This window comes from Tarenaya hassleriana, unplaced genomic scaffold, assembly GCF_000463585.1.
Source record: "Tarenaya hassleriana unplaced genomic scaffold, ASM46358v1 Cleome16, whole genome shotgun sequence".
Classification (NCBI taxonomy): domain Eukaryota; kingdom Viridiplantae; phylum Streptophyta; class Magnoliopsida; order Brassicales; family Cleomaceae; genus Tarenaya; species Tarenaya hassleriana.
This window is the reverse complement of record NW_010965019.1, coordinates 1,306,152-1,331,116: the sequence shown is the minus strand read 5'-3', so window position 1 is coordinate 1,331,116 and position 24,965 is coordinate 1,306,152. Positions and strand designations below refer to the sequence as shown.

The 24,965-nt window shown below is 36.2% G+C and overlaps 4 protein-coding genes across 6 annotated transcripts in view; 2 read left to right on the top strand and 2 right to left on the bottom strand.

Moving 5' to 3' along the window:
- The first annotated feature begins 6,569 nt into the window (after positions 1-6,569).
- LOC104809660 lies at positions 6,570-9,424 on the top strand. Its single transcript, XM_010535704.1, has 2 exons — positions 6,570-6,642; positions 8,793-9,424. Exons 1-2 carry the CDS (start codon positions 6,570-6,572, stop codon positions 9,422-9,424), a joined length of 705 nt encoding a protein of 234 aa, XP_010534006.1.
- Positions 9,425-12,313: 2,889 nt separating this feature from the next.
- Positions 12,314-14,467, bottom strand: LOC104809420 (F-box protein PP2-A12-like). Its single transcript, XM_010535413.1, has 4 exons — positions 14,367-14,467; positions 13,904-14,288; positions 13,444-13,562; positions 12,314-12,951 (listed from the first exon to the last, which is right to left on the bottom strand). The coding sequence occupies exons 1-4, from the start codon at positions 14,372-14,374 to the stop codon at positions 12,540-12,542; spliced, it is 924 nt and encodes a 307-aa protein (XP_010533715.1). The 5' UTR covers positions 14,375-14,467; the 3' UTR covers positions 12,314-12,539.
- Positions 14,468-14,738: 271 nt separating this feature from the next.
- Positions 14,739-17,386, bottom strand: LOC104809421 (scarecrow-like protein 28). Its single transcript, XM_010535414.1, has one exon. The coding sequence runs from the start codon at positions 16,919-16,921 to the stop codon at positions 14,942-14,944; it is 1,980 nt and encodes a 659-aa protein (XP_010533716.1). The 5' UTR covers positions 16,922-17,386; the 3' UTR covers positions 14,739-14,941.
- Positions 17,387-23,881: 6,495 nt separating this feature from the next.
- Positions 23,882-24,965, top strand: part of LOC104809419 (cytochrome P450 87A3) — a 3,296-nt gene continuing 2,212 nt past the window's right edge. For 2 of the 3 annotated variants that reach the window (XR_002024039.1, XM_019202119.1), the window contains exons 1-3: positions 23,882-24,212; positions 24,304-24,625; positions 24,736-24,885. Coding sequence is in view for 2 of the 3 variants with exons in the window: in XM_019202119.1 (XP_019057664.1) it covers positions 24,016-24,212; positions 24,304-24,625; positions 24,736-24,885 (669 nt within the window). In the remaining variant the exon portion in view is untranslated. The remainder of the gene's footprint in view (positions 24,213-24,303; positions 24,626-24,735; positions 24,886-24,965) is intronic. The other variant, XM_010535412.1, reaches the window with a different exon arrangement.

The following is a 24,965-nucleotide window of genomic DNA, read 5'->3' as shown; positions in this document are numbered from 1 at the left end:
TCACGCCACATGTTAGTCTTAATTCATCATTGCTCCCATAATGACAAGCGACTAAGGAGTTTAGGACTGTTCATAACGATCCATGGATATAATTATTTATCACAAATGCAAAATAAATAATGAACAAACAATGTATTCATCCAATGAATTCATCATTACATACAAGTTCTCATATCGTACGATCATCATAGAGCATCAAAACTATCAAGATTAGGTTTTGCACCTTCTCCATCGATGTAGGTATCTCCTCCTTCGTCCGCAACCAGCTCTCTTTGCCTTTCAAGTGTTTAATCGTCCGTGTCCTAGCCATCCAAGTCGATGACCTCATAATAAAGTGTCAGCCCTTTGTTAAAGTAGAAGCTTTACTCTGAAAGCAATGCTCTTGAAACATTGTGATCCATGGACTTTGGTTGCTCTGTGCCTTTTGGTATGAAAGACTCTAGTTTAGATGGAGGGTTAGATTTGCCTAATCATGTGATTATTTCTGGTATATATTATTAAAATCATTAACTAGTTTTTTGTTTCCGTGTAATTCTTTGCAAGCAGCGAAGTCCATTATTTTTTGTACAAGCATTTTTATTTTTATAAGACATCCGATTACCTAGTTGTGATTTACCAAAAGAAATTAGGGGTGATGCCTTGATCAAGGCATGGTAATGTGCACGATCCAATGCAGATAGACATACACTGGATACAGTTCACTTGGATGAGGACATGCATGCATCGTAGAATTCCTTTCATAAAAAAATTCTAATTTTGTCAAATACATTGTAAAATTGTTCTCTTTCCTGATTATTCAAGCTGTTGTCATATATACACACTTTCACACCAATTTCTCACTAAAACCAAATCTAGAGATCTAAATCAGTTGGATATTGTGTACTAATCAAGGTATTGTTTTCTAAATATATGGATTTCTTTTGCTTTATATGAAGTTTATAATAAAACCCATTTAATGAAATGATGATACAAATTACTCTTCTATATAAACCCACCTAGCACGTCCACCCAAAGAACACCCACAAACACTTAGAGAGAGAGGGAGATGGAGAGCAGAAAAGCGATGATGGTGGTGATGATGATGATGGTGATGATGATGGGGACTATGGTGAAAGAGACAAAAGCAGACTTCAAAGAGTGCTTACTACGTTGTGTGGCGACCTGTATAAACGAGACGCCGTTGTTGATCATGATTTGTCCTTTAACTTGCAACAAAAAGTGCAGGGAAGAGAATCCTCCTCCTTCTTCTCTCCCTGATCATTCCCCTACATCTCGAAAGGTGTATATATATACACGCACACATACATAACCCCCATTCATTATTTCTATTATTTTATAATTATTATTATTTTTATCTTAATCTAATCCATCAGTCGAAAACCGAACGTCGCTTTATGATGTTTGGTAGAATTTTCATGTTAGGTTGTTAGGGTTTCAATATACAATTATCACTTTAACAATTTTCTTTCGGTGCAGATGAAATGAGGGTCGAAGGCAAGCGTAAATCCACGTTGGGAAACACTGTGGAAGAACTTGTAATACAAATGTTCTAATTGGTTCTCGTTAATTGTCACTTATCATCAATAAAGAAAAAAGATCTCCATTCCTTTCATATTCACTACTCGATATATAGATAAATATTTTATTTTGGTACCATTTCCAAAAAATAAAAATAAAGACATAAAACACACACTCTACTTCTCAATTTGACAAAAAAATATTTGACTTTTTTTTTGAAAATAACATTAAACTTTTTAAGTTATAAAAAATAATATCTAAATTATTCGACAGTGTTAAATTAAAAAATTGATCTGACGTGCGTATGGAAATATAACATGGCATAAAAAAATTTACACTGAACTTTTGTTAGCCACGTCAGTACTTTCGTACACCACGACAGGATATTAAATTCATTTAACACTCGTCGAATAGGTCAAGTATTATTTTGGATAATTTAAAAAGTTTCGTATTTTTTTAATTGAAAAAAATTAGGTTTTGTTTGTTAAAATTGAAAAGTTCATTTTTTCTTATTTTTCTTTATTTTGGTACCATTTCCAAAAAATAAAAATAAAGACATAAAACACACACTCTACTTCTCAATTTGACAAAAAAATATTTGACTTTTTTTTTGAAAATAACATTAAACTTTTTAAGTTATAAAAAATAATATCTAAATTATTCGACAGTGTTAAATTAAAAAATTGATCTGACGTGCGTATGGAAATATAACATGGCATAAAAAAATTTACACTGAACTTTTGTTAGCCACGTCAGTACTTTCGTACACCACGACAGGATATTAAATTCATTTAACACTCGTCGAATAGGTCAAGTATTATTTTGGATAATTTAAAAAGTTTCGTATTTTTTTAATTCAAAAAAAATTTAGGTTTTATTTGTTAAAATTGAAAAGTTCATTTTTTCTTATTTTTCTAAAAAAATAAAACACTTGCCGATTCATAATTATCAATAACTTATAGCATTGCGAATATTATTAAAACGGATTGATATATAAAATATGAAATTCTAGGGTTATCTTATTTTATTTAGACAACATTCATGCTATTAAAAGAATGAAAGTAAGAAAATACTTATAAAACCCATAGATAACATAAAGAACCTTAAGTATATTTAGAACCTATACTCCTCTTCTAATTTAGTTTAACCGGTTCAAATTTAAATCCGGGCTATTATACTGATTCCAATATCATACCACGTTTTGTACCGCCATTTGGTTGACTTGGAAACTATTGAAATAGAGAGATTGAACAAAATCAATAAAAGTAGGGATCGACGTTTCAGTATTTGGTTCAGGAATAGTTCGGTTCGATTCTTTCAGTTTTACAAAATTATTTACCAATCAGTTATTATATCATATTCGGTTCGGTTCAGTTTCAGTTTGTACTAAAAAAATTCGATCTTTTTAAAAAATATTCGATTTTTCGGATTTTTTAATTGCGTCCAATTCAATTCGTTTTCGAGTTTTACTCATGGATATATCTTACATGGTTTTTTAACCATGTTTGGATTGGGTTTAGGAAGTCCTCAAGGATTGAGACTACTCCTAGGTTTGATTCACGAATTGTTAAGGGGTTTTGGTAACATCCACGACTATCCTTCTCACCTTATTTGAGAACTTTTGAGTCCAAGATCGTATCACTAACCATGTTCAACAACAAAAGAGAGAAAAGAGGAAACGTAGAGAGAGAAGGGAGAGAGAGATGCTCAAAATGGGCTTCAATCTTCAATTCCATGGCAAATCCCCTTCACTCTCCTCCATAACATCAATAACCAAGCTCCAACTAGAGAAAAAATGGTTCTTTTTTCGTCCCCAAAGTACAGAATCCCCTAGAAATCACGAAACTCGTGATTTTTGTCTATCAGTTCGTCTAGACTGATCGGTCCAGGTGTGGACCCACCGATCTAGATCATTTTTGGAACGGTCTCGATCTGGCTGGCGATATTGTCTGGACCGATTGGTCCAGGGGTTTCCTCCTTGAATCCGTTTTCTCAGCTTTTTGTCTCGGTTTCTGCACAACGGTCTCGACCTACACGTGTATGCAAAGTCTCCAAATCCTCGGGTGTGTGGTTTTGCCAAACCAACGTTGATTCAGTCTGATCCGAGTTTTTGATTTCCTCGTCTTACGTCGAATTTCTACATTTCTCCTCACAGACCTGCGAAAACCGTAAACTAGTCCCGAAGGACTAAATGGGCTCTAAAATGCCTAGGATGTGTAAAACCCATCTAAAAACCAAAGGCATATCGCAATGAAATCTAGATAACATCCGAGCCATCACTCAGCTTTGACATGACCCATCACAGACGATCGAAACCTTGACAAGTGCTTGAAACATGAGCGATATTAGTTTGAAATTATAACGAGAGATTCTTTCGTTATCAAAAAGCAATTTATTACATTCAAGAGATGAGAAATCATTTCTCAATCCCTATCTCACTTAAATAATTCAGTGTACACAGTTTTGAGGTGTCCCATACACGAATTACCAAGGTCTTGGCAAGAACTCTAATTGTAATAGTTATTTTCTCGTTCGATCAAAATATAATCATTATACTTTTGATCAGACTTGTTACTTAGCTCGAATAGATCATCTATTCAGCTTAGTAATCTCAGTCCTGAAATTTCCACTCAATCAAGTAACTCTTATACTTGATTAAATTCTATGCACTTAATTCATATAGGCCATCTACATAATTAAGTCATAGACCAAAATTATCACAATCAACTCAATCAAGTAACATTACTTAACCAAATCGAGTTCAGAAAACGCGAAAATCCGACAAACAATTGGTTGGTTCCAGACCATATCTTGGTCCGCCGGACCAAACCACAAGTGAACTCGGATGGTCAGCTCGAACTAAAAAAGAAGCACCGGAGTCTCTAGAGTTGGTCCGGTCCTGACAAGAACTTGGTCTGTCGGACCAGGACCCAAGACTCAACTCCTTCTCACACAGACCAGAGTTCAATCCGCTCGAACTGATGTGATTGGTCCGAGTCGGACCAACATTTGATCCGCCGGACTAGCCACCTTCAGTCAGTGGCTCGCCATCTCGGACCAACACTTTGTTCTGTCTGATCCGAAATATTTGGTCAGGGTCATACCAACTCTTGGTCCGTCGGACCACACATGTCGGATGGGCTCTCGAACCATAGAATTTCACGTCGGACCAAACAGATGTCCGATCCGCCGGACCAACATTTTGGTCCACCGAACCAAGACTGTTTTTGTCTGACTCTTCTCTTTTTGGGTCCACCGAACTTGTCCTAGTCAAAGTTCGAACTTGCGATTCGGGGCTGATTAACTCTTGGTCTGCCGGACCGTAGGATTCTGCGCAGAAAATAAAAGTTTTTCAACTCGATCTGATTTTGAGTTTTATTCGAATCCGTTTTTCGCTCCGTTTTCTCGAACTGACTCATGATTCAAGCCTCTGCACATCCATGTAAAGTTACACAAAAAAATCTACCATAGATTCAATTATATCACAGCTTCTACATGGATCAAAACCAAGGAAAATCTAAGTTTGAACACTTTCAAATTCCCTCAAGAGTGGTCATTTTTCATCGAAACCAACAACCGGACTCTAATACCACTGCCGAGTCACGCAGGATCCTCATTCACCGATTCAAAACCATGTTTCAGATCTGGTCCACAGGCTTGCGCAACGAAAATGACATTCAAAATGATTTTGAACGACCACGAACCAATCATGCTTTGATGAAGATCTTCAAGAACAAAAACTAACCTTTTTGAAACCTTAAATTCACAATCTGAAGGCAACTAATTGATCACAACTAAGGTGTTGAAAGAGCCAACACCTTCTTGAGCGATCCACGCCCAATTGGGATAGATTCCAACACTTGGAATCTTGCTTGCTAGAGTTTGAAGAGATCAAATCTCTTGTTTTGGATTCAGGAACACACTCCTACGCTTGAGAGAGTCTCTCCAAACTTCCCTTGGCTCATCTGATGGTCTAAGGATGAGATAAGGTTGTGCATGCCTAGCATTCCCCATCTACTTCCCACCAAGAAAAAGATGAGAAAACACACTATGGGTCTGTCCAATTGCTTGGTCTGGTGCTGACCAACTCTTGGTCCGACGGACCAAGCCCGCATTACCGACACTGCCGACAACTCTTGGTCTGTCGGACCAAGATTTCAGTTCGCCGGACCAAGACAGGTTCGAGCCACATGCACAAGTCCGACTGACCAGTATGGTCCGCCAGAAATTTGTTAATGAAATCACCTGTTTTTATCTAAAAAATAACTGAAATTTGTATTTATTTGGAAAAAATTTCAAAAGTTTTGATATTTATATAGGATTTTTAAAGTTCAGATATTTATATAGAAGTTTTATAGTCCAGATATTTTTGTGAGATTTTCATAAAACTTTAGGTATTTATATGCTATTTTTTGTTAAAAGAATGAAAGTAAAAAAAATATGTATAGAGCCTAAAGACGATGGGAACAACCTTTAAACATATTTAGAATCTACACTCTTCTTCTGATTTGGTTTAATAGGTTCAAATTTAAAACCGGGCTATATATTATATCGATTTCAATGCCGTACCACCTTTTGATTGTGTGTAATTCATTGCAAGCGGTGAAGTTTTTTATTTTTTCTACAAGTATTTTTATTTTTATAAAACATTCAATTACCTAGTTGCAATTTACCAGTGGAAGCTAATAAGGGTAATGCCTTAATGTGCATGATACAATCACCGTACACATTCCACTTGCATGAGGACATGCATGCATCGTGGAATTTCTTTCTTGAAAATATTCTGATTTCGTCAAATATATTGTAAATTTGATCTCTTTCCTGATTTTTCAAGCTCTTGTTGTCGTTTAACACCAATTTCTCACTAAAACCAAGTCGAGAGATCAAAATCAGTTCGATATTTTGTACTAATCATGGCATTATTTTCTAAGTGTATGGATTTCTTTCACTTTATATGAAGATTACAACAAATTAAACCAATTCAATGAAATGATGATACGAATTACCCCTCTATATATACCCACCCAAAGAACACCCACAAACAGAGAGGGATGGAGAGCAGAAACGTGATGGTGATGATGACGGGGACATTGGTGGTAGAGACAGAAGCACTGTCTTTGGACGGTGCTACCCAATGTGTCTGGTGGCTTGTATAGCCGAGAAGGGGTGCTATTCCTTCATGTGTCCTTTCTCTTCCGTCAAAAAGTGCCGGAATCAGGATTCTCTCTCTTTTTCTCTCCCTGATCATTCCCCTACATCTCGAAAGGTATATATGTAATGTATACATATATACCCCCACTCATTATTTCTTTTATTTTTGTAATTTTTCTTTTTCATTTTAACCTAGTTCATCAGTATAAATTCGAGTTTGATAAAATTTTCATGGCTAGGTCGTTAGGGTTTCAATATATAATTATCACTCTAACAATTTTCTTTTTCTTTTCCGTTTTTTTTTTGGTTCAAATGAAGTGAAGGTCGAGGGCCAGCGTAAATCCATGGTGGGAGACACTACAGAAGAACTTGTAATATCAATATTCTAATTGGTTTTTATTAATTTTTTATTATCATCAATAAGGAAAAAAGTTACACGTTCCTTTTATATTCACTACTTTATATATATAAATAAATATTTTATTTTGGTACCTATACAAAAAAAAAATATATGGAGAAAAAAATACTCGACTTTTCAATTTTGACAAAAAAATACCTGAATTTTCTTTGAAAAAAATGCTAAATTTTTTAAATTGTCCGAAATAATATATAAATTATTTGATGAGTGTTGTCAAATTAAACAATTGAGCCGCGTTGCGTACAGAACTGTAGACATTAGGGGTGAGCATTTTTATCCGAGATCCGCGGATTTTCAGATACCCTATCTCGCGGATACCCAGAAATAATTACTCGTGAGACAATAAGATAAAGATCAGGTTCCGTGAGATGAAAAACCCGAGTTTTGAGTTCGGATTTAGATATTTCAAGACGGATTATCACACGGATATCCGGTAAAATAAATAAATTACTAAAATACCTTAATTTTTAATAAATTTACCTAAATACCTTTAATATTCATAATTCTAATCGATGTCTTCTCTCTCTCTCAGACAACTCTCCGCCTCATTTTTTTTACAAGTTTCAGCCCTCTCTCTCTAGTCTCAACATCTCTGTGGCTCTGCGTTTGTGAGATTTGTCCAGCCTCATCTCCACCTTGCTCTCTGTCATGCTCTCCGCCAGGTCTCAGTTTTGTCGTCGGGTGACGAGTACAGACCGGTATCTCCATTTCTGGCTTACTCTCTCTCACTCTCAGTTCGGTATCTCTGGCTTGCTCCCCTAGTTTTGCGGTCTCTCCACCATCTCTGCTTTACTCTGTCTCGATTCAGTCTCTGCCTTGCACTCCTCCGTTTAGTCTCTTTGTCTCTGCCTTGCTCCCTCAAATTTGTCCAGTTTTTTTTTCAAAATTTTACACGAGTTCGGGTATCGCGGATACCCGAACTCGTGTCTCGGGTATCCGAGATTCGAGTACTCGGGCATCGCGAGATAGAGATCTATACATTCCAATCAAAAACTCGACAATACCAAGATCGAGATAATGGTACCCTAAAAAGTCCGGATACCCCTCGTGCCCACCCCTAGTAGACGTGGTGTAAAAAAGTTTTCACATTGCACGTTTGTTCGTCGCGTCAGCACTTTCGTACACCACAACAGTTCGTTTGTTAATTTGACACTCATCGAATAGTTCATGTATTATTTTGGACAATTTAAGAAATTCAATATTTTTTTAGTTAAAAAAATGAGATTTGGTTTTATCAAAATTGAAAAGATGAATAAATTTTTAGGATTTTCCCAAAAAAATAAAACTCTTCCCAATTCATAATTATCAATAACTTATAGCGTTAGGAATACTATTGAAACGGATTAATATATAAAATATGAAATTCTAGGGTTATCTTATTTCATTCACACAACATATATGCTATTAAAAGAATGAAAGTAAAAAAAAATACTTACAGAACCAATAGACCACAGAAACATTCTTTAAGCATAGCATATTTAGAGTTTACGTTTCTCTTCTGATTTGGTTTAATCGGTTCAAATTTAAAACCGGGCTATTATACTGATTCCAAATATCTTTTGTACCGACATTTGGTTGACTTGGAAATGAATGAAATAGAGAGAATGAACAAAATAAATAAAAGATTAAAAGCTTACAACTTTTGGTTACATATTTGACCTTATAAACTCTGAGAAACCCTAAACTAAAATCTGTTGAATTTTAGGTCCTTATCTTAAAAGGTTGTATCCTCTTTACAACACAGAGAAGACTGTTTCTCAAGTCATCAGTGTTAAAAGATTGAAGCACCCTCATGGACCTTCAAGAAAATGCTCAAGTTACGGTCATGGGCATCATCCTTCGTCAGCATTCGCGTCGGATGGCGGAGATTCCACCAAATTTTGGTTCGATTCTTGGACACCGTTGGGTCCTCCATGGGATGTTTCCGGTGCCACCGGAACTGCTCAAATGGGCATTCCTCGGGATGCCTTTGTTTCCAACGCCCATAACCAAGGTCGTTGGAGGCTGGCACATCCGCGATCTGATGCTGCCCTCGCTCTCGCCACCTACCTTGCAGGTTTGCATCTATCCTCAGACCCAGACACCTGTATATGGATAGCCAACAGCCTGCCTATCACTACCTTTGTGGCTAAGGACATATGGAAATCACTCGGGAGTTCGGCAACTTCCTCGCCTCCCCTAGCCACCATATGGTATAAAGGCCAACAAGCCTTCATGTTCTGGTTGATCAATTTGAATCGCTTCCCAACAAAAGATCGCATGATCTCATGGGGAATTGGAAACAATCCCCTCTGCCTGTTATATAATTCCTCAAGAGATCACATCTTCTACAGCTGATCCTCGCATCGGGTATCGGTAGGCTTGGTATCAATCTCTCTGTTCTCTCATGGATTCAGGTGCTAGAGGCCATGCCACACTACCAGCTATGCAGGGACAGAAGATGGATGATACTCGTTTTATGGCAACTTACTCCGACATATCGGGCATGAAGAGAGAAGTCGACAGAGCTTTTCGAACACGAATCGCGGCACTGCGACTGCAAAATCCCGATCGAGCAAGCTCTTGTTTGCAGATCTGGTTCTCCTCTGCCTCCTGGGGGGTAATGATTAGAACAATCAGTTCTCTGTCTCTGTCTCTATAATTCCTACTACTTAGGAATTGTCTCCTTTGTTTTTTGTAATATGCGAGGCAGAACACTCAATGTAACGCTGCTCTAGTAATACAGTCAACCTTTACCGAAAAACAAAAGATTGAAGCTTTATCGATGGAGGATGCATGTAAAGTCTCAGTCCATTGTTAAAGGTGGAAGCTTTACTGTGAAAGCGATGCTCTTGAAGCATTATGATACATGGGCTTTTGGCTGCTTTGTGCCATTCGACATGAGAGACTCCAGTTTAGGTGGAGGGTTAGATTTGCCTAATTCTGTTATTATTTCTGGTTTATATTATTAAATCATCAACTAGTTTTTTGTTTCTGTGTAATTCGCGACAAGCAGCGAGGTTCTTTATTTTTTGTACAAATATTTTTATTTTTATAAAACATCCAATTACCTAGTTGTAATCTACCAACGGAAGTTAAGGGTAATGCCTTAATTGAGGCACAGTAATGTGCATGATCCAATGTATACATTAGATACAGTTCACCTGCATGAAGACATGCATGCATCGTCGAATTCCTTTCCTGAAAAAATTCTAATTCTGTCAAATATATTGTAAAATTGATCTCACTTTCCTAATGATCCAAGTTCCTGTTTGTCATATACGCGCCATTTAGCGTCAATTTTTCACTAAAACCATATCTAGAGATCTCAATCAGCTGGATATTGTGTACTAATCAGGTATTATTTTCAGGATTTCTTTCACTTTATATGAAGATTACAAAAAGAGAAAACCCATTTAATGAAATTATGAAACAAATTACCCCTCTATATAAACCCACCCAACGCACCCACCCAAAGAACACCCACAAACAAACATTTAGAGAGAGAGAGAGAGATGGAGAGCAGAAAGGTGATGATGGTGGGGATGGTGATGATGATGATGATGATGGGGACACTAGTGATAGAGGCAGAAGCAATCTCGTTCGGACAGTGCTACCAATTTTGCATTGTGGGCTGTGCAATGCAGAAGAAGTGGAAGGCCTTTGTCTGTCCTTTCACTTGCATCAAAGAGTGTCGGAATCCTCCTTCTCTCTCCTCTTCTCACTCTCATTTCGCCACACCTCGAAAGGTATATGCCATTCATTATTTCTTTTATTTTTATAATTTTTCTTTTTCATCTTAACATAATTCATCAATGGAAATCCTGACTTTGATAAAAATTTTCATGGTTAGCTTGTTAGGGTTTGAATATATAATTATCACTTTAACAATTTCCTTCTATTTTTTTTTTTGTTCAGATGAAATGAAGATCGAATCCAGACATAAATCTATGATGGGAGACACTATTGAAGAACTTGTAATACCAATGTTCTAATTGGTACTTGTTAATTTTCGAAATCTCATTCCTTTAATATTCACTGCTCGATATATAAATAAATATTTTATTTTGATACCTATATGGTTGCGTAGCGTAGTTCTCTCTCACAAAAAAAAAATTCTTCTTGATTCATAATTATCTATAACTTATAGCGTTGCGAATATTATTGAAACGGATTGATATATAAAAATATAAAATTCAAAGGTTATTACATACATATGATTAAAGGAATGAAATTAAGAAAATATGTCCATGAACTTGTACTATATATATATATATATATATATATATATATATATATATATAGAGAGAGAGAGAGAGAGAGAGAGAGAGAGAGAGAGAAGAAAAAAACAATCAAGTTTCTTACAGTTTCTGGTTCTAATCTCTCTAAAACTGTGTATGCAAGTATGCAATGTCTGTATGGTTGATTCTCCTATATGATTTGAACAAATCTCTGAGTTTTTTTGAAGAAGAAAGTGTCTAAGTCCAAGTGTGTGTGAATTCTTTTTTACCAAAAACAAAAAGAGGAATCCGATGAGTAAATAAGCGAAATCAAAAGGGTGTTTTGTTGGTTGTGTTTGTGAAATCAAAGTGATCCTATATGAACAAGATGAATAAATCTTCCTATGAGTATGCAAAAAAAAAATTGAAGAACACAAATGGAATGAATGTTGAAACAAATCCGCAAACTATATCCAGAAAAAAGAATGAAAGAATGAAGGAAATTTTCTAATCTAAGATCAAAACAGCCTACCTATATATATATATATATATATATATATATATATACACAGAGTCGTGTGGATCGTGTATCATGCTTTTCCTTTCTCAATTTTTGTCATTTTTAATTTAAATTAATCTAACTTTCTGAATCGTTCATGTTCCTGCTGGAACGTAGCATGCACGGAGGTTTGTACTAAACACCACGTTATCTTTGCCGAATCCGAACTGAATCCAACCGTTTGCCCACGTGACTAAGGTCATTGTCTTTAGCCTTGACGATTATTTTGTCGAAACACTGCTCTCTCTCACTTAGGACCCATGTTATTGTTTTTACCTTTGATTACCTATGGATATTGGAAAGGAAACACTTCGCTAACAGCCTTGAAGCATGTTTAGAGTCTACTACACTCATCTTCTGATTTGGCTTAACCGGTGCAAATTATAAACCGGATTATCATACCGATCCCAATACTGTACCAACATTGGTACCCACCTTTGGTTGACTTGGAAAATACTGAAATAGAGATTCAACAAAACAAATAAAAGATTAATAAAAGTTCACAACTTTTGGTTACATATTTGACCTTATAAACTCTGAGAAACCCTGAACTAAAATCTCTTGAATTTTAGGTCTATCACAACATTTGCATTCTTTTCTTGTTTGTTTGTTCCCCCAAATTCTACAAAAAGGCTAAAGAACTCCTTAAAAAACGGGGCTTTAACCTCTCCCTAAACCGGCCCCGGTTGATGACCTAAAACCGCATCAACCGGCTCGGGTATACAATTACAGAATCTAAACATAACCCGCCTTTGGTATGCGTACAATCGATCTGGGTCATTGAGAATTTTAACCTTGTACTCGACCTTTTCGATTTCTCCACCACGAAGTTTCCGGTGTGGTAATGAGTCCAGTTTCCCTGCTCGGTTAACATGCATTGAGAAGTGGAGTACTGACCGTCTTCTGTCCAGAGTTGGAACCGAACAGGTTTGATGTCCCAACCATGGACCTGCTCAGTGTTACAGACCCGACGGCCGAACCGCTTGGTGGGTCGGCCAAGTTGAAGCCTGAAAAAGACGCTGTAGGTTCCGGGTGGGAGCGGGAAGTTGATTTCTCCATCGACTTCAAACCACCAGATTTGTTGGAGATATGCTATGCATGAAAATCTGTATAATCAAGAGAAAGGATTTATTTTCAGACACAGAACTAGTGAAAGAAACAGATACTGGCAAGAACGTTAGATTTTGATCATCAAAATATTAACCGGCTAATGCGAACTTCAACTGGAAATGACGGTTAAAGTTCCAAACTTTTTAGCTGTTTTCAGTAATACTGTTATCTAAGTGTCCTATAAACATTTTTGCCGATTTCTTTAGAAACAAATCCGTATTCGACTAAAATGAATTGACACGAAATGTAAAAGCTTCATAATCAATTACAAATTCAGAATTCAGTTATCGGAAAAATGCAAATTTTAACCGGAAATGGTGAATGTTTGATCATCAAAATTATACCAATGACATACCTAAATAGAGACAGATCTAATAAGCCATGTGAGACTCAATCTCAATCTGGTTGTGGGGAAACACAGACACACTATGGACAGAAATTGATGATTCTTTGCCAAATCCAAATGGAGATTGTTGATCGAGTCTTACCGAGATTCATCAGATGGAATATGACTCCAATATCTCCGATCATCGATGCCGGTGATCGATAAACCCCGGGCCGAAATGCATAGGCAGATGCCTCCTGTTCTCTTATCAAGCCACACTTTCTGCAGGAACTGCAACTCATCTCCATGGTTGTTGTTGTCCACTTCTTCACTTGTCCCTGCTAATGCCAAAACCAATTCACAAAAGCTAAATCAATACACCAACACACGCAAGTTTCCCGGACGAAAAGACACAGATGATAACATATTCTTCTTTTTTCATCTCATCTGATTCAAGAATTTTCTCTGGCTTTCCCGAAAAGCAAACAGAGATTTGATCAAACAGATTGGTTCATACAAATCCTTCGAAACTTCTGTTCCCAAAACCGTCCAAAAACCCTAAATTTTCCGGGAAAACTAACAGGGCAAAGTAAGAGAAAGCATAGGGGGCGTAAAGCACGAACCTTGGAGCCGTCGTCGAAGGAATTGATCCGACAAAGACAGGAATAAATATCCCGTTTCTGCAAATTTTCCGGGAAAACACCGAGGATTCTCTCGAGGATAAGACTGTAATTCGGAGGAAGCTTCGATTCCCAGACGAAATCGGCCCAGGAAGCGCCGCGAAACGCCCTGTTAAGCTTCGCGAATCTGCAGATCTCAACCGGATCCAAATTCTCAACGATCAGAGCCACACAACTCTCCGGCAAATCACCCAGATTGGTCTTCGACAAATTCCGATCACCAGAGCAAGAATCCGTAGAAAACCCATTTTGAAACCCAGAGAGACCCGCACCCATCACGCACTGGAAACGAAACCCTAGAAAAAATCCCTCCTCGAATGCGAAGATGCTGAGAATTTAAAGGAAAATAGATCGGATTGAATTCTCCAGAAATCGAATATTCCAACCTTATTCAGAAATTGCGAACCTTTTCATCGCGGGTCTCGTCGCACACGCAATTCTTTCCTCAAGAACAGGGCAATAAAAGGGAAATGTTTGGTAAGAAGATACATATATACATAAAGGGCGATTTATTTGTAGGACCTGTTAAATAATATTTAATTTATTATTGGTTACATTTAGATATCTTTGTAGCTATCCATAATCTATTTATTTCAATCTCATTTTCCCTTTTGACCGCTAATGGATCGATTTCATATGAAAAAACAGATATTTATATTAAACCAGACAGAACAGATTGCCTAATGCTAAGTCTAAATAGCCACAAAATGCACAATTAAATTCACTAAAAACTGAAATAGAATTTTTCATTACTGAACAAAAAAAATACAATAATGTAAAACATTACAAAGACATACAATTTCATCTATTAAGTTTTGTAGTTTTCTGGAAAATAAATTAAAAAAAAAATAAAGAATAAAAAATAATAGAAAAACATCCGATCTCTCTATTTTTTTTCCCTCATTTTTCATCTCTAGCTTTCTCTAAATCCTAAAAAAAAACTCTTGTATTTTTTTCTTTTAAAAAAAGTTAAAAAAAAATTTAGCTGCGTTGAGAGAAAGACGAAGAACTCCCTCCGATCTCGCCGGGCGTCCAAGCCGACACTGTGTAGAGCTCCTGATCCGACCACCGCAACGTCACTCCGCCGCCCTCCTCCTCCTCTTCCCGCCGCTCGACGGTGAAGCCTCCGCCTCCGCCGCCGTACATCCGGAGAAGCACCTTGCTCTGCAAAACCTCCCTCTCCGAGACTCCCAGATTCCGGAACCCTGATTGTTCCAGCAACCTCCTCCATCGCCCGAATCGCATGTGCCTCTCCTGTCGGTGGCTTCCTTCGCAAGCAACGATGTTCCTGATCTCCCTCCCGAACATATCCTCGACCTTGACCCTGATCAAGCTATCTGTCGGAAGACTAAAGTGCAGTGAATCGAATATCGCGGAGTAGTACTTGAGCGAGTGGCAGACACGGGCTTCGAGATGACCCGTGTCGTGATCTGCTTCTTGTTCCGCGATAACGACTGCGATTGGGTTTATGCTTCGGATTAACCCTAGAAAAGCCCTAATCGCTGCACCTGTCGTGTCGTATAGCGCCGTGTGCAGCTGGAAAACGCAGTTTACGGCCACATATTCGCCTTCTTTGACGTGAAGCATCCATAGCCTTACGTCTTCGAGCCTGTCAACGACAGGGTGAAACTCGAACGGGAGATTCAGGGCCTCTGCGAATCTGTAGAGACGGTCTCCTGTCTCGTTGAGCTCTTGTTTCGATTCTCCAATGCCTGTGATCCGAACATGGAGTGGAGGGTTCGGTCTTGAAGCCAAGCTCTGGAAGAAGCTCGGCCATTGCACCCCTTGTTTGATGTCAAAGTCGATGATGTGAACTCTCTCCTTCCCTTCAAATGCTCTGAGTAACATCTCGTTGGCTGTGAAATGAATGAACTTTGGAATTGGGGTCACCTGATTCAAGAACCTCAATCCAGTTCCCGATTCATCCTCGTCTGCTCTTTCGAATTCCCGAGGGGGCATGACATGGAAGATGTGAGGCCACATCCTTGTGATTCTCAGAGCCAAAGCTTCAGTGTAATAGGCAGTGAGCCGAGTGAGAGGGATTTTCCCTCTAGGAGAAGCAAGATCGCCTAATCTCGCCATGAAATGGTTGATCGCCACAATGTTCTTTGTGGTAATTGCTTCTAAGCATCCTGTAAGCAAGCCGACAAGCTCAAAGTCCTTCTGCAACTCATCTCCATGGTTGTTGTTGTCCACTTCTTCACTTGTCCCTGCTCCTCCTCCACCTCCTCCTCTGCCTTCGTGCGAGTAAGGATTCCTTGAGCCGTTTGTTGGTTCGGGTAACCTGTATCGCAAGCCGTTCTCGGATGATGCACTTGATCCAGAAGCTTCCTTAACCGGTGCGGGTCTGCTACTCTCTCCCTCCTTGTCCCCTATACCCGCTAACTCGGTTATCACCGAGTCCACCCAGTTTGGATTACTCGGCCATTGCTGAGAAATCTCCTCACCTGAACACGTCAGAGAAAACGGCACTTCTGGGGAATTCTGCCCGGTGAAGTGCCCAAACCAGAAACTATCACCTGATCCCAACGGTTGATCCTGGCTTTCGCCTCGTTTCCTCTTCGCTCTGCTCAGACAAGACTCGTCGTCACCATCTGCCAACCTCTTCAGATTCTTCCCCTTGTTGATGTTGTCGCCGCTGTTCCAAGAAAACCCTTCTCCACCTCTTGCTGTTGCCAAAGGTGGAAGCTTGATGTGCTGCTTGAGAGAAGTCTTGGACTGGATGGGTTTGCCGTCAAGTGAGTTGCTTCTGCCGAGGGGTCTGGCGAACTGTGATGATGAACGGTTCGAAGAAGATTCCTTGCGGGAGAAGCTACTGCATTGTAAGTCCAATCTCTGTGTGTTCATGGGAAAATGGCAAGCTTGATGGTGGTGATGATGAAACTGAACTGCTGCTGGTGATTCTGTCCTCAATCTTCTCGTCGGTGACAACAGTGTGGAGCTCGAGCAACCTGCCAACATCCTCTACCGACTACGGCCGTCTCTGCTTTTTTTTTCTTTTTAAACCCTAATCTTGTTTCCAAGTTTCTTACAGTTTCTGGTTCTAATCTCTCTAAAACTGTGTATGCAAGTATGCAATGTCTGTATGGTTGATTCTCCTATATGATTTGAACAAATCTCTGAGTTTTTTTGAAGAAGAAAGTGTCTAAGTCCAAGTGTGTGTGAATTCTTTTTTACCAAAAACAAAAAGAGGAATCCGATGAGTAAATAAGCGAAATCAAAAGGGTGTTTTGTTGGTTGTGTTTGTGAAATCAAAGTGATCCTATATGAACAAGATGAATAAATCTTCCTATGAGTATGCAAAAAAAAAATTGAAGAACACAAATGGAATGAATGTTGAAACAAATCCGCAAACTATATCCAGAAAAAAGAATGAAAGAATGAAGGAAATTTTCTAATCTAAGATCAAAACAGCCTACCACAAAACAATCATCGGATTCCTAAACTTTCAAAAGCAATTCATTGGAAAACCAAGAGATTCACCTCGCGAACAGAGGAATCTTGCTTGCTTCTGTAAGTGAAAAGACATGCGAGGAGCTCCGAACCCGGTTCGATATCCCGGTTAACGGCCATATCCATGGCGGTTCCAGAGCTTCGGATGATGGAAATTACAAACACCCGGCTGAAGAAAACACTCTCAAAGATCGGTCTGAAACCAGGAGAACCCCTAATCGAGAAGAATCCAGGGAAAACCCAGATCAAGAATCTCTTTACAGGTTCATAGAACTGCTCAAAACTCACAAACCCAGATCAAGGAAACAAATAGAACTCTCAAAGATTGTTCCTTTTCTTCTTCTTATCTCTCTCTCTCTCCCTCTCTCTCCCTCTCTCCCCCTCGCCTCTGTACTACAAGTAGTATACTACTACTGCTACTAATACCATACTCCTACCTCTCTTTCCTAGTCTCCGATAATTGAAGTTCCCACCTTTCCTTTTTACAGCAAGTTATTTTCCTCTCTTTTTTTTGTCGGGAAGTGTGATGGTAGGCGAGTGGAATCTGGAGTGTTCTTGACCGTAGGATCTTCGGATCCAACGGTGGAGAATGTTGGGGTAAGTGACCGTTGGTGATTTGTCGGGGAAATATGACCGTTGAGGGGAAGGTTGAGGTCGGTGTACGGACAATTCAAGAAGGTTTTAGAAATATATACACGCACACTCTTTTTTTTTTGCTTGTATTTTGTTTCTCTCTCTCTCTCTCTTTTGTCGGGAAGTGGGATGGTAAGAGAGAGGAACCTTGGAGTATTCTTGGCCGTAGGATTTGCAGATCTAAAGGTGGGCTAAGTGACCGTTGGTATGTTGTCGGAGAAATATGACCGTTGGCTGCGACGGCAAATTCAATAAGGTGTCTCCGATTGGGCAAAGAATATTACTTGTATTTTGTTTTTCACTCTTTCTTTTTCGCATTTATTTATTTTTTAATATTGGTGCGTGCCATTCTGGTGTCACGTGATTGTCGCCTGACTGACGCATATATTTTTTTTCCCTTTTACCGTTAGTGATTAGATAATTTCCACAATGCAAATTTCACCTTAACCATAAGATAATACCTCAAATATAATCCAAATTTGATCTAAAAATTGGATATCATAATAATTTGAATTCGATAGTAAAATTATTATATCCAATAATTTCAATCAAAAAAAAAATTATATCCAATAATTCGGATTCGGTTTCTTATTTTTTCGCTTGGCCGTTGGTTATTAGCTAATTTCCCAATGCGCAAATTCACCTTTAACTATAAGATAACTCCTCCAACGTCTTTCACTTCCATCTACAGTGATGGCACGTGGCCTGACAACACGTGCGTATATAGATATACATGTATGTACTGTAGCGTGCAATTTTTTATTTTTTTTGGTAAACAGTAGCGTGCAATTTGCTCTCATTGTATTTTATCTTATTGATAAATTGAGTATAATAACGAGATTCTCTCTTCTATATGAAATTTGTATTCATCCTTCTCTTCATATTGTGAGTGAGTAATATCAAACATGTATTCATTAGTCCATTCTACGGATCACATTTATATTGTTAAATATATATCCTTCACAAAAATTATATTTATATATATAACCAAGACCGTCTAATAGGGTGTGCAAGTGGTGTCATGACTGAGCCCCCAATTGTTTAGGATCTCATTTTTTTCAAAAAAAATTATTTTTAAAATTTGATAATTATATGGATTTTAAATAAAAAAATAAAATTCATTATAAAAGAAAAAAATATAAATAAAATTTAAATCTGATTAAATTACGGTAGATTTGTTTTATTTTATAGTAATCTTAAATTTTTTGAAAAAATTGAAACAAAATAAAAATATAATTTGATAACAAATATAAATAATTTTTAATCAATATATATTTTAGAAAAACATTAAACAAATTAGGGGATGGGTGTTTGGAATAATAAAAGTACAAATGCTCAATGAGTAAATTTACATTGAAAAGCATGGAAAGGAAGAGGAAAGGTCCAATATCTCTGATTCTTGCTTGCAGATATAATTATTAACCAACACGCGCACTTGTTCATGGGAACGGGCCTCGTGAAATGAAATTGTGGGCTTCGTTTGAAGTTAATGGGCCAGGCCCAAACATAGCGGAATCTTCTTGATTCTATATTTTCGCAAAATATAGGGTTTAAGAACCAATTTCAACCGAATATCATATATAACTATATAGTCGAGCACATAAAAATTCAAAGAGTATGATTTTTCTAAACTGAAAAAATCGAATCAAATAAAAAAAATAACGAAACTGAATCCGAAACAGAGATTTTTTTTTATCAATAAAAATTGAATCTAGCGGATCGAACTGATTCGAAATCGATATAAAAATTAAATGGTTATAATATTTATAAAATTCAAATAACATAATTTAAATATAATAGAACCAAATATGAATCAAACCGAATTGATCACTCCTATTTTTGGATACAACAGTGAGGAAAAAAAAAAGAAACCCAAGATTATTATCATCACCGCCTTTATTATTGTTATTATTATTATTATTGGGTTGTTAACTGATTATGATTCTAAATATATGCTTGTAGCTTTATTTATATTCATTGATTGAATTTGAGTGGGACCGAAGCTACGTGCAAATTCACGTGGTACTGAAATGCGAACTTAAAAACAAATTAACACTTTTGGACTTCATAATTTCAATTAATTAATTAATTTATTTATATTACTTGGTTTAAACCTATATCCTATACGTGTATCTCTATGCATATGTACTAAAATACGTAAACATGTAGTAGAGGCTTATTAAATTAAGTTGGCGTTTCCCTAGGTCCATAATTTATGACGGGGTCTTTTGGTCATTGCTGACCACAACATAGCTATTAGTTTTACTTTTGCTTATCCCTCAAGGTTATTTTATTTTATTTTAAAAAATACATTATTTTATTTGACTCAAATTGCATGCAAAATGCAGGCTAAGATCTCGATTGACTGTCTTTTTCAGAAAATACAGATGGATTTATTGTAGATTCTAATGAGAATGATCGGATTATAAAATTGCATATACTCAGACCATAATATATATATATATATGTAGAAATAATCGAGCATGTATATCTTCTGATTATAAATTCAAACAACAATTAAAATCGCTTAATATTAGTGTCGGTCAACTTATTTATCCGGTTTTGGTAAAATGTATAGAAAAATATGGAAATATATATAAGATTGGATAGTTCAACGGTTAAAAAATAAAACAAAAAAAGTTTTAACTAAAATTTAAATCTAAATTTGGAGAGATATATTATTTCTTCGATTCTTTGAGAGATATAATAGTGTCAAATACTCGTTAAACTTTTGTATTATAAAAAAATAAAAAAAAAATGGTACAAATATTTAATAGTTACATTCACATTCTTGTACGTGTATTTCAATATACATTAGCAATAATATTCATTCAGCCCATCAAATGGCTTTACTAAGTTATAAAATATCAAGAATTTCGGTCGAAAACCCTAACTTTTAAATAACAAACGTAAATAGAATAATTTAGCAGTTACAAGTACAGTGAGATACATGATTCACAGATGATATTTTATTTAAAATAGAATGTCCATAATAAAACCTATATAGGATAATTTTTTAAAATAAAAAACAAATATTAAAATGGTTGTGAGTCACAACGACATGCAGTTTTTACTTAGGCGAAAGGTCAAATCCTATGGGGACAAGCAGACACGTAAACACCAATTTCTGTCCTCAACCCTAATTGTTCCCTTTTGAAAGAAAAATACTCATATTGTACGGATAATGATGATTAGTGTCATTATATACATCGTTTAAATTTTGAGTTACGAAAAAAATGAACAAGGTTCACTGGCAATTAAACGATAATGATATTCAAATCGTATATTTGGATATTTTGGGATGAGTAGAAAATTGTAAAATTAATTTTAAAAACGATATTTTATAACCGTTTTGGTTTTCGTTAATATTCCAGTGACAGATCTTATCAATAAAAATTATCTCAATATACATGTGCTATATACTATATAGCATAATTTCTATTCCATTTTTTACTATATATATTCTTTAAGATTTCCATATAAAAAGGGATTAAAAATTGAGACAAAGTGGTCGTTGTTACTGAGTGCGTACGGCACGGACAAGATGAAGAGGCTTTCTCCATAATTCTCTCAAAGCCTCGTGTAGCTTCAACGCCTATTATAAATTTATTCTATCAATAATTTCTCTCCCTTACCTTTAATTCTTTATTATTATTATTATTATTATTATAATCCTATTTCATGAATATGAACTATGGTTTTCAAAAAATAAAATAGTAGTCGTACTCATATCATATTATGATATTCATGTTGCGGGAACAAGATTTATAAAGTGGGATAAATAATATTCTTAGACCACCACCTTCCCACTGATTTTTCTTTTTCTTTTTTGATTGGATATGTTAAGTGAATATCTCAGTAGTAGAGACACATGAAATGAAAAACATAATATATTGACATAAATCACGAAGATCTTTGAAAATTATTAAAAAAAACATCATTTCTTATTGTTTCCATCGTCAATAATATAACCACTAAATATTTTGTAAATAATTTCATCTAAATTATTTAGATTTGATTTCAGATATTTTAAAATATATCAATCTTGATTTCAATATTATAAAAACTCATAAGACCAAATAAATGCAAGATTTTAATTATTATAATATCAAATTTTTCCATAGATATTATATCCATTTTATTCTAATTATTCGTGATGGATGTTCTAAATTTCTAATGGTCTATATTCGATGTAATATAAAAGTGGAAAAGAAATAAGGGTATTAATGTATTATATAGCCAGACTGGCCAGCCCAAACCATGAAGATCTCCATCTTATGGGCCCACATTGTTTGGACACACCAATAAATTTATGCCACGTGGTACACAGGCAGGATTCAAGCAAAGATAAGAGCGCACCACATCATGGGGAAGGGAACACTTGAACAGCTCCATCAAATAATTTAATGAGATTTTTATTTTCTTTTTTCAAGAAAAATACAATTTCGATATTCCTTTTTGGTAAAATACGGTTACAATGACCATAATCATAATAACAATAATAATTATTATATAATAATAATAATATCCAATGAACTCTAATAATTATTCATTTCCTAAATCTCGAGAAAAAAAAAACAAAAGAAAATTCCACCAATTCATCACCACATTATTAAAATAGCTTATTTAATGTTGAATTAAATAAACAATCATATATTATTATCATTCATGTAACTCCATTATAAAAGTGTGAGAAATTAAAACAATAGCTTATTTGAGCTGTCATTGTATTGGTGCATCTCCCAAACCATCACATTCTATGCATTGTATGAACTTCTTCCCTTTTTCTTTCACGGTCTTAACTTAATTGAGCCTTATGTAAGAAAATCTTTATATATATATTTACTTAATATATCTATCTTCACAATACCTTTCAAATTGGAACATAAAAATGGAGGAAACACAATTTGCAGAGAGATTAAGTGAGTTGGTCCAAAGATGAAGACATAAACCATTTTTTGTACCATGATGTGAGAAACTGCCATTCTGTCAATTTGCAATATTATGTAAATTCTCACTATTTTCTATTAAATTCCTTATAATATCTTTTATACATGATATAATGTGAGATATACCACAATAATGTGAAACCCTAACCATCATCTATTTTTGTCACGATAGTCTTGAATTGATTAGTTCTTCTAGGCATATATATATAGCCAGTCTTAATTAATCGATCCCTAAACTAAGCTTTTTCGACCCACATACTTTATGTAAATCAATGCATAATCTAATGGTTTAGGGGAAATGGAGATTACACAGTGAGCTACCTATTTGTCATTAGAGAAAGCCCCCATGGTTTTGATGCATAAATTCCGAGTTTTTGTTTAAGTGAAATGGGTTAAATTTATTAGGAGATTGTTGGGTTTTGATGATAATTGAGGTTGTGTATATACATAAATATACATCTTTAACAAAAAATAAAGTGTGTATATATATATATATATATATGAAAGTAATAATAAACACAAGACAACAAGATCTAATAAAGAGATTTAGAGCATGAATGTGAGAACCCAATAATTAGACTTAAAAATAATTGTAACGAACCCACAAGAGATATGATCAACCTGTCAGTTATTTTGATCGTTGTATCTAAGATTTCATAAGATCATGGAATATTTAGCATTAGATATGGGAAGAGAAAAATAGTTTTAATGTGTATGAGAGACACATAAACAATAACAAAGGAAGCATCCTTGTAACCTTCACATTATTGTATGAGTGCTTTCTATGAGTGTGTGTGTATATATATATATATATATATGATAAAATGGGACGTGTAATAAGAGACTGGCCTGTCTATTTAAGGGCTCATCATATGGTTGATGAGATACGCCAGCACTTATACAGCTTCTCTTCTCTGTCTTCTTTCCTTCTGCACGTTTCAGTTTCAGTTTCTGTCAGCTACATATAACCAGATTTCCATTATTACTTCTTCATCTTACAAAAGCAATCTTATAACAGTGATGTGGGCATTGTGCATTTGGGCATCTTTGTTTCTGATTAGTATCACTCATTGGGTTTACAGATGGAGAAACCCTAAATGCAGAGGGAACCTTCCGCCCGGTTCCATGGGTTTGCCGCTGCTCGGTGAGACCCTCCAGTTCTTCAGGCCTAATACCTCTTCAGACATTCCATCCTTTATCAAAGAGAGAACAAAGAAGTGAAGTTTTTTTTTTTTTGCTTTTTATCTCTATGCATATTAATGTTCTTGATTGTTGCAGGTTAACCTTTTCTTGATTTGTGATATGCAGATACGGGCCGGTTTTCAAGACCAGTCTTGTGGGACGACCGGTTATTGTCTCGACAGAACCGGAGCTTAGTTATTTCGTGTTCCAACAGGAGGGGCGTTGCTTCCAGAGCTGGTATCCCGAAACCTTCACAGAGATATTTGGAAGACAGAATGTGGGTTCTTTGCATGGATTCATGTATAAGTACCTCAAGAACATGGTTTTGACTCTCTTCGGACATGAAGGCCTGAAGAAGATGCTCCCTGAAATCGAACAGATTGCGTGTCGAAAGTTAGATCTTTGGTCGAGTCAGGATTCAGCAGAACTGAAAGACGAAACCGCAAGCGTAAGTGCAGAAACAGAAGAAAAAAAAAAAAAACAAGATCCTGTCTTTTGATACAGTTCTTTGTGATATGATGATTCCTAGTTTGCTAACATGGATTCCTTCTTTACCAGATGATATTTGACCTCACTGCTAAAAAGCTGATAAGCCATGATCCAGGGAACTCCTCGGAGAATCTAAGAGAAAACTTTGTTGCGTTCATTAAGGGTTTGATCTCCTTCCCTTTCGACATTCCTGGAACAGCTTATCACAAATGTCTGAAGGTGAATCATTACTAAGAATTCCATGATCACGTTCTCTGATTCGATACTAATGCTTAAATGGGTTTCGCAGGGTAGGGAAA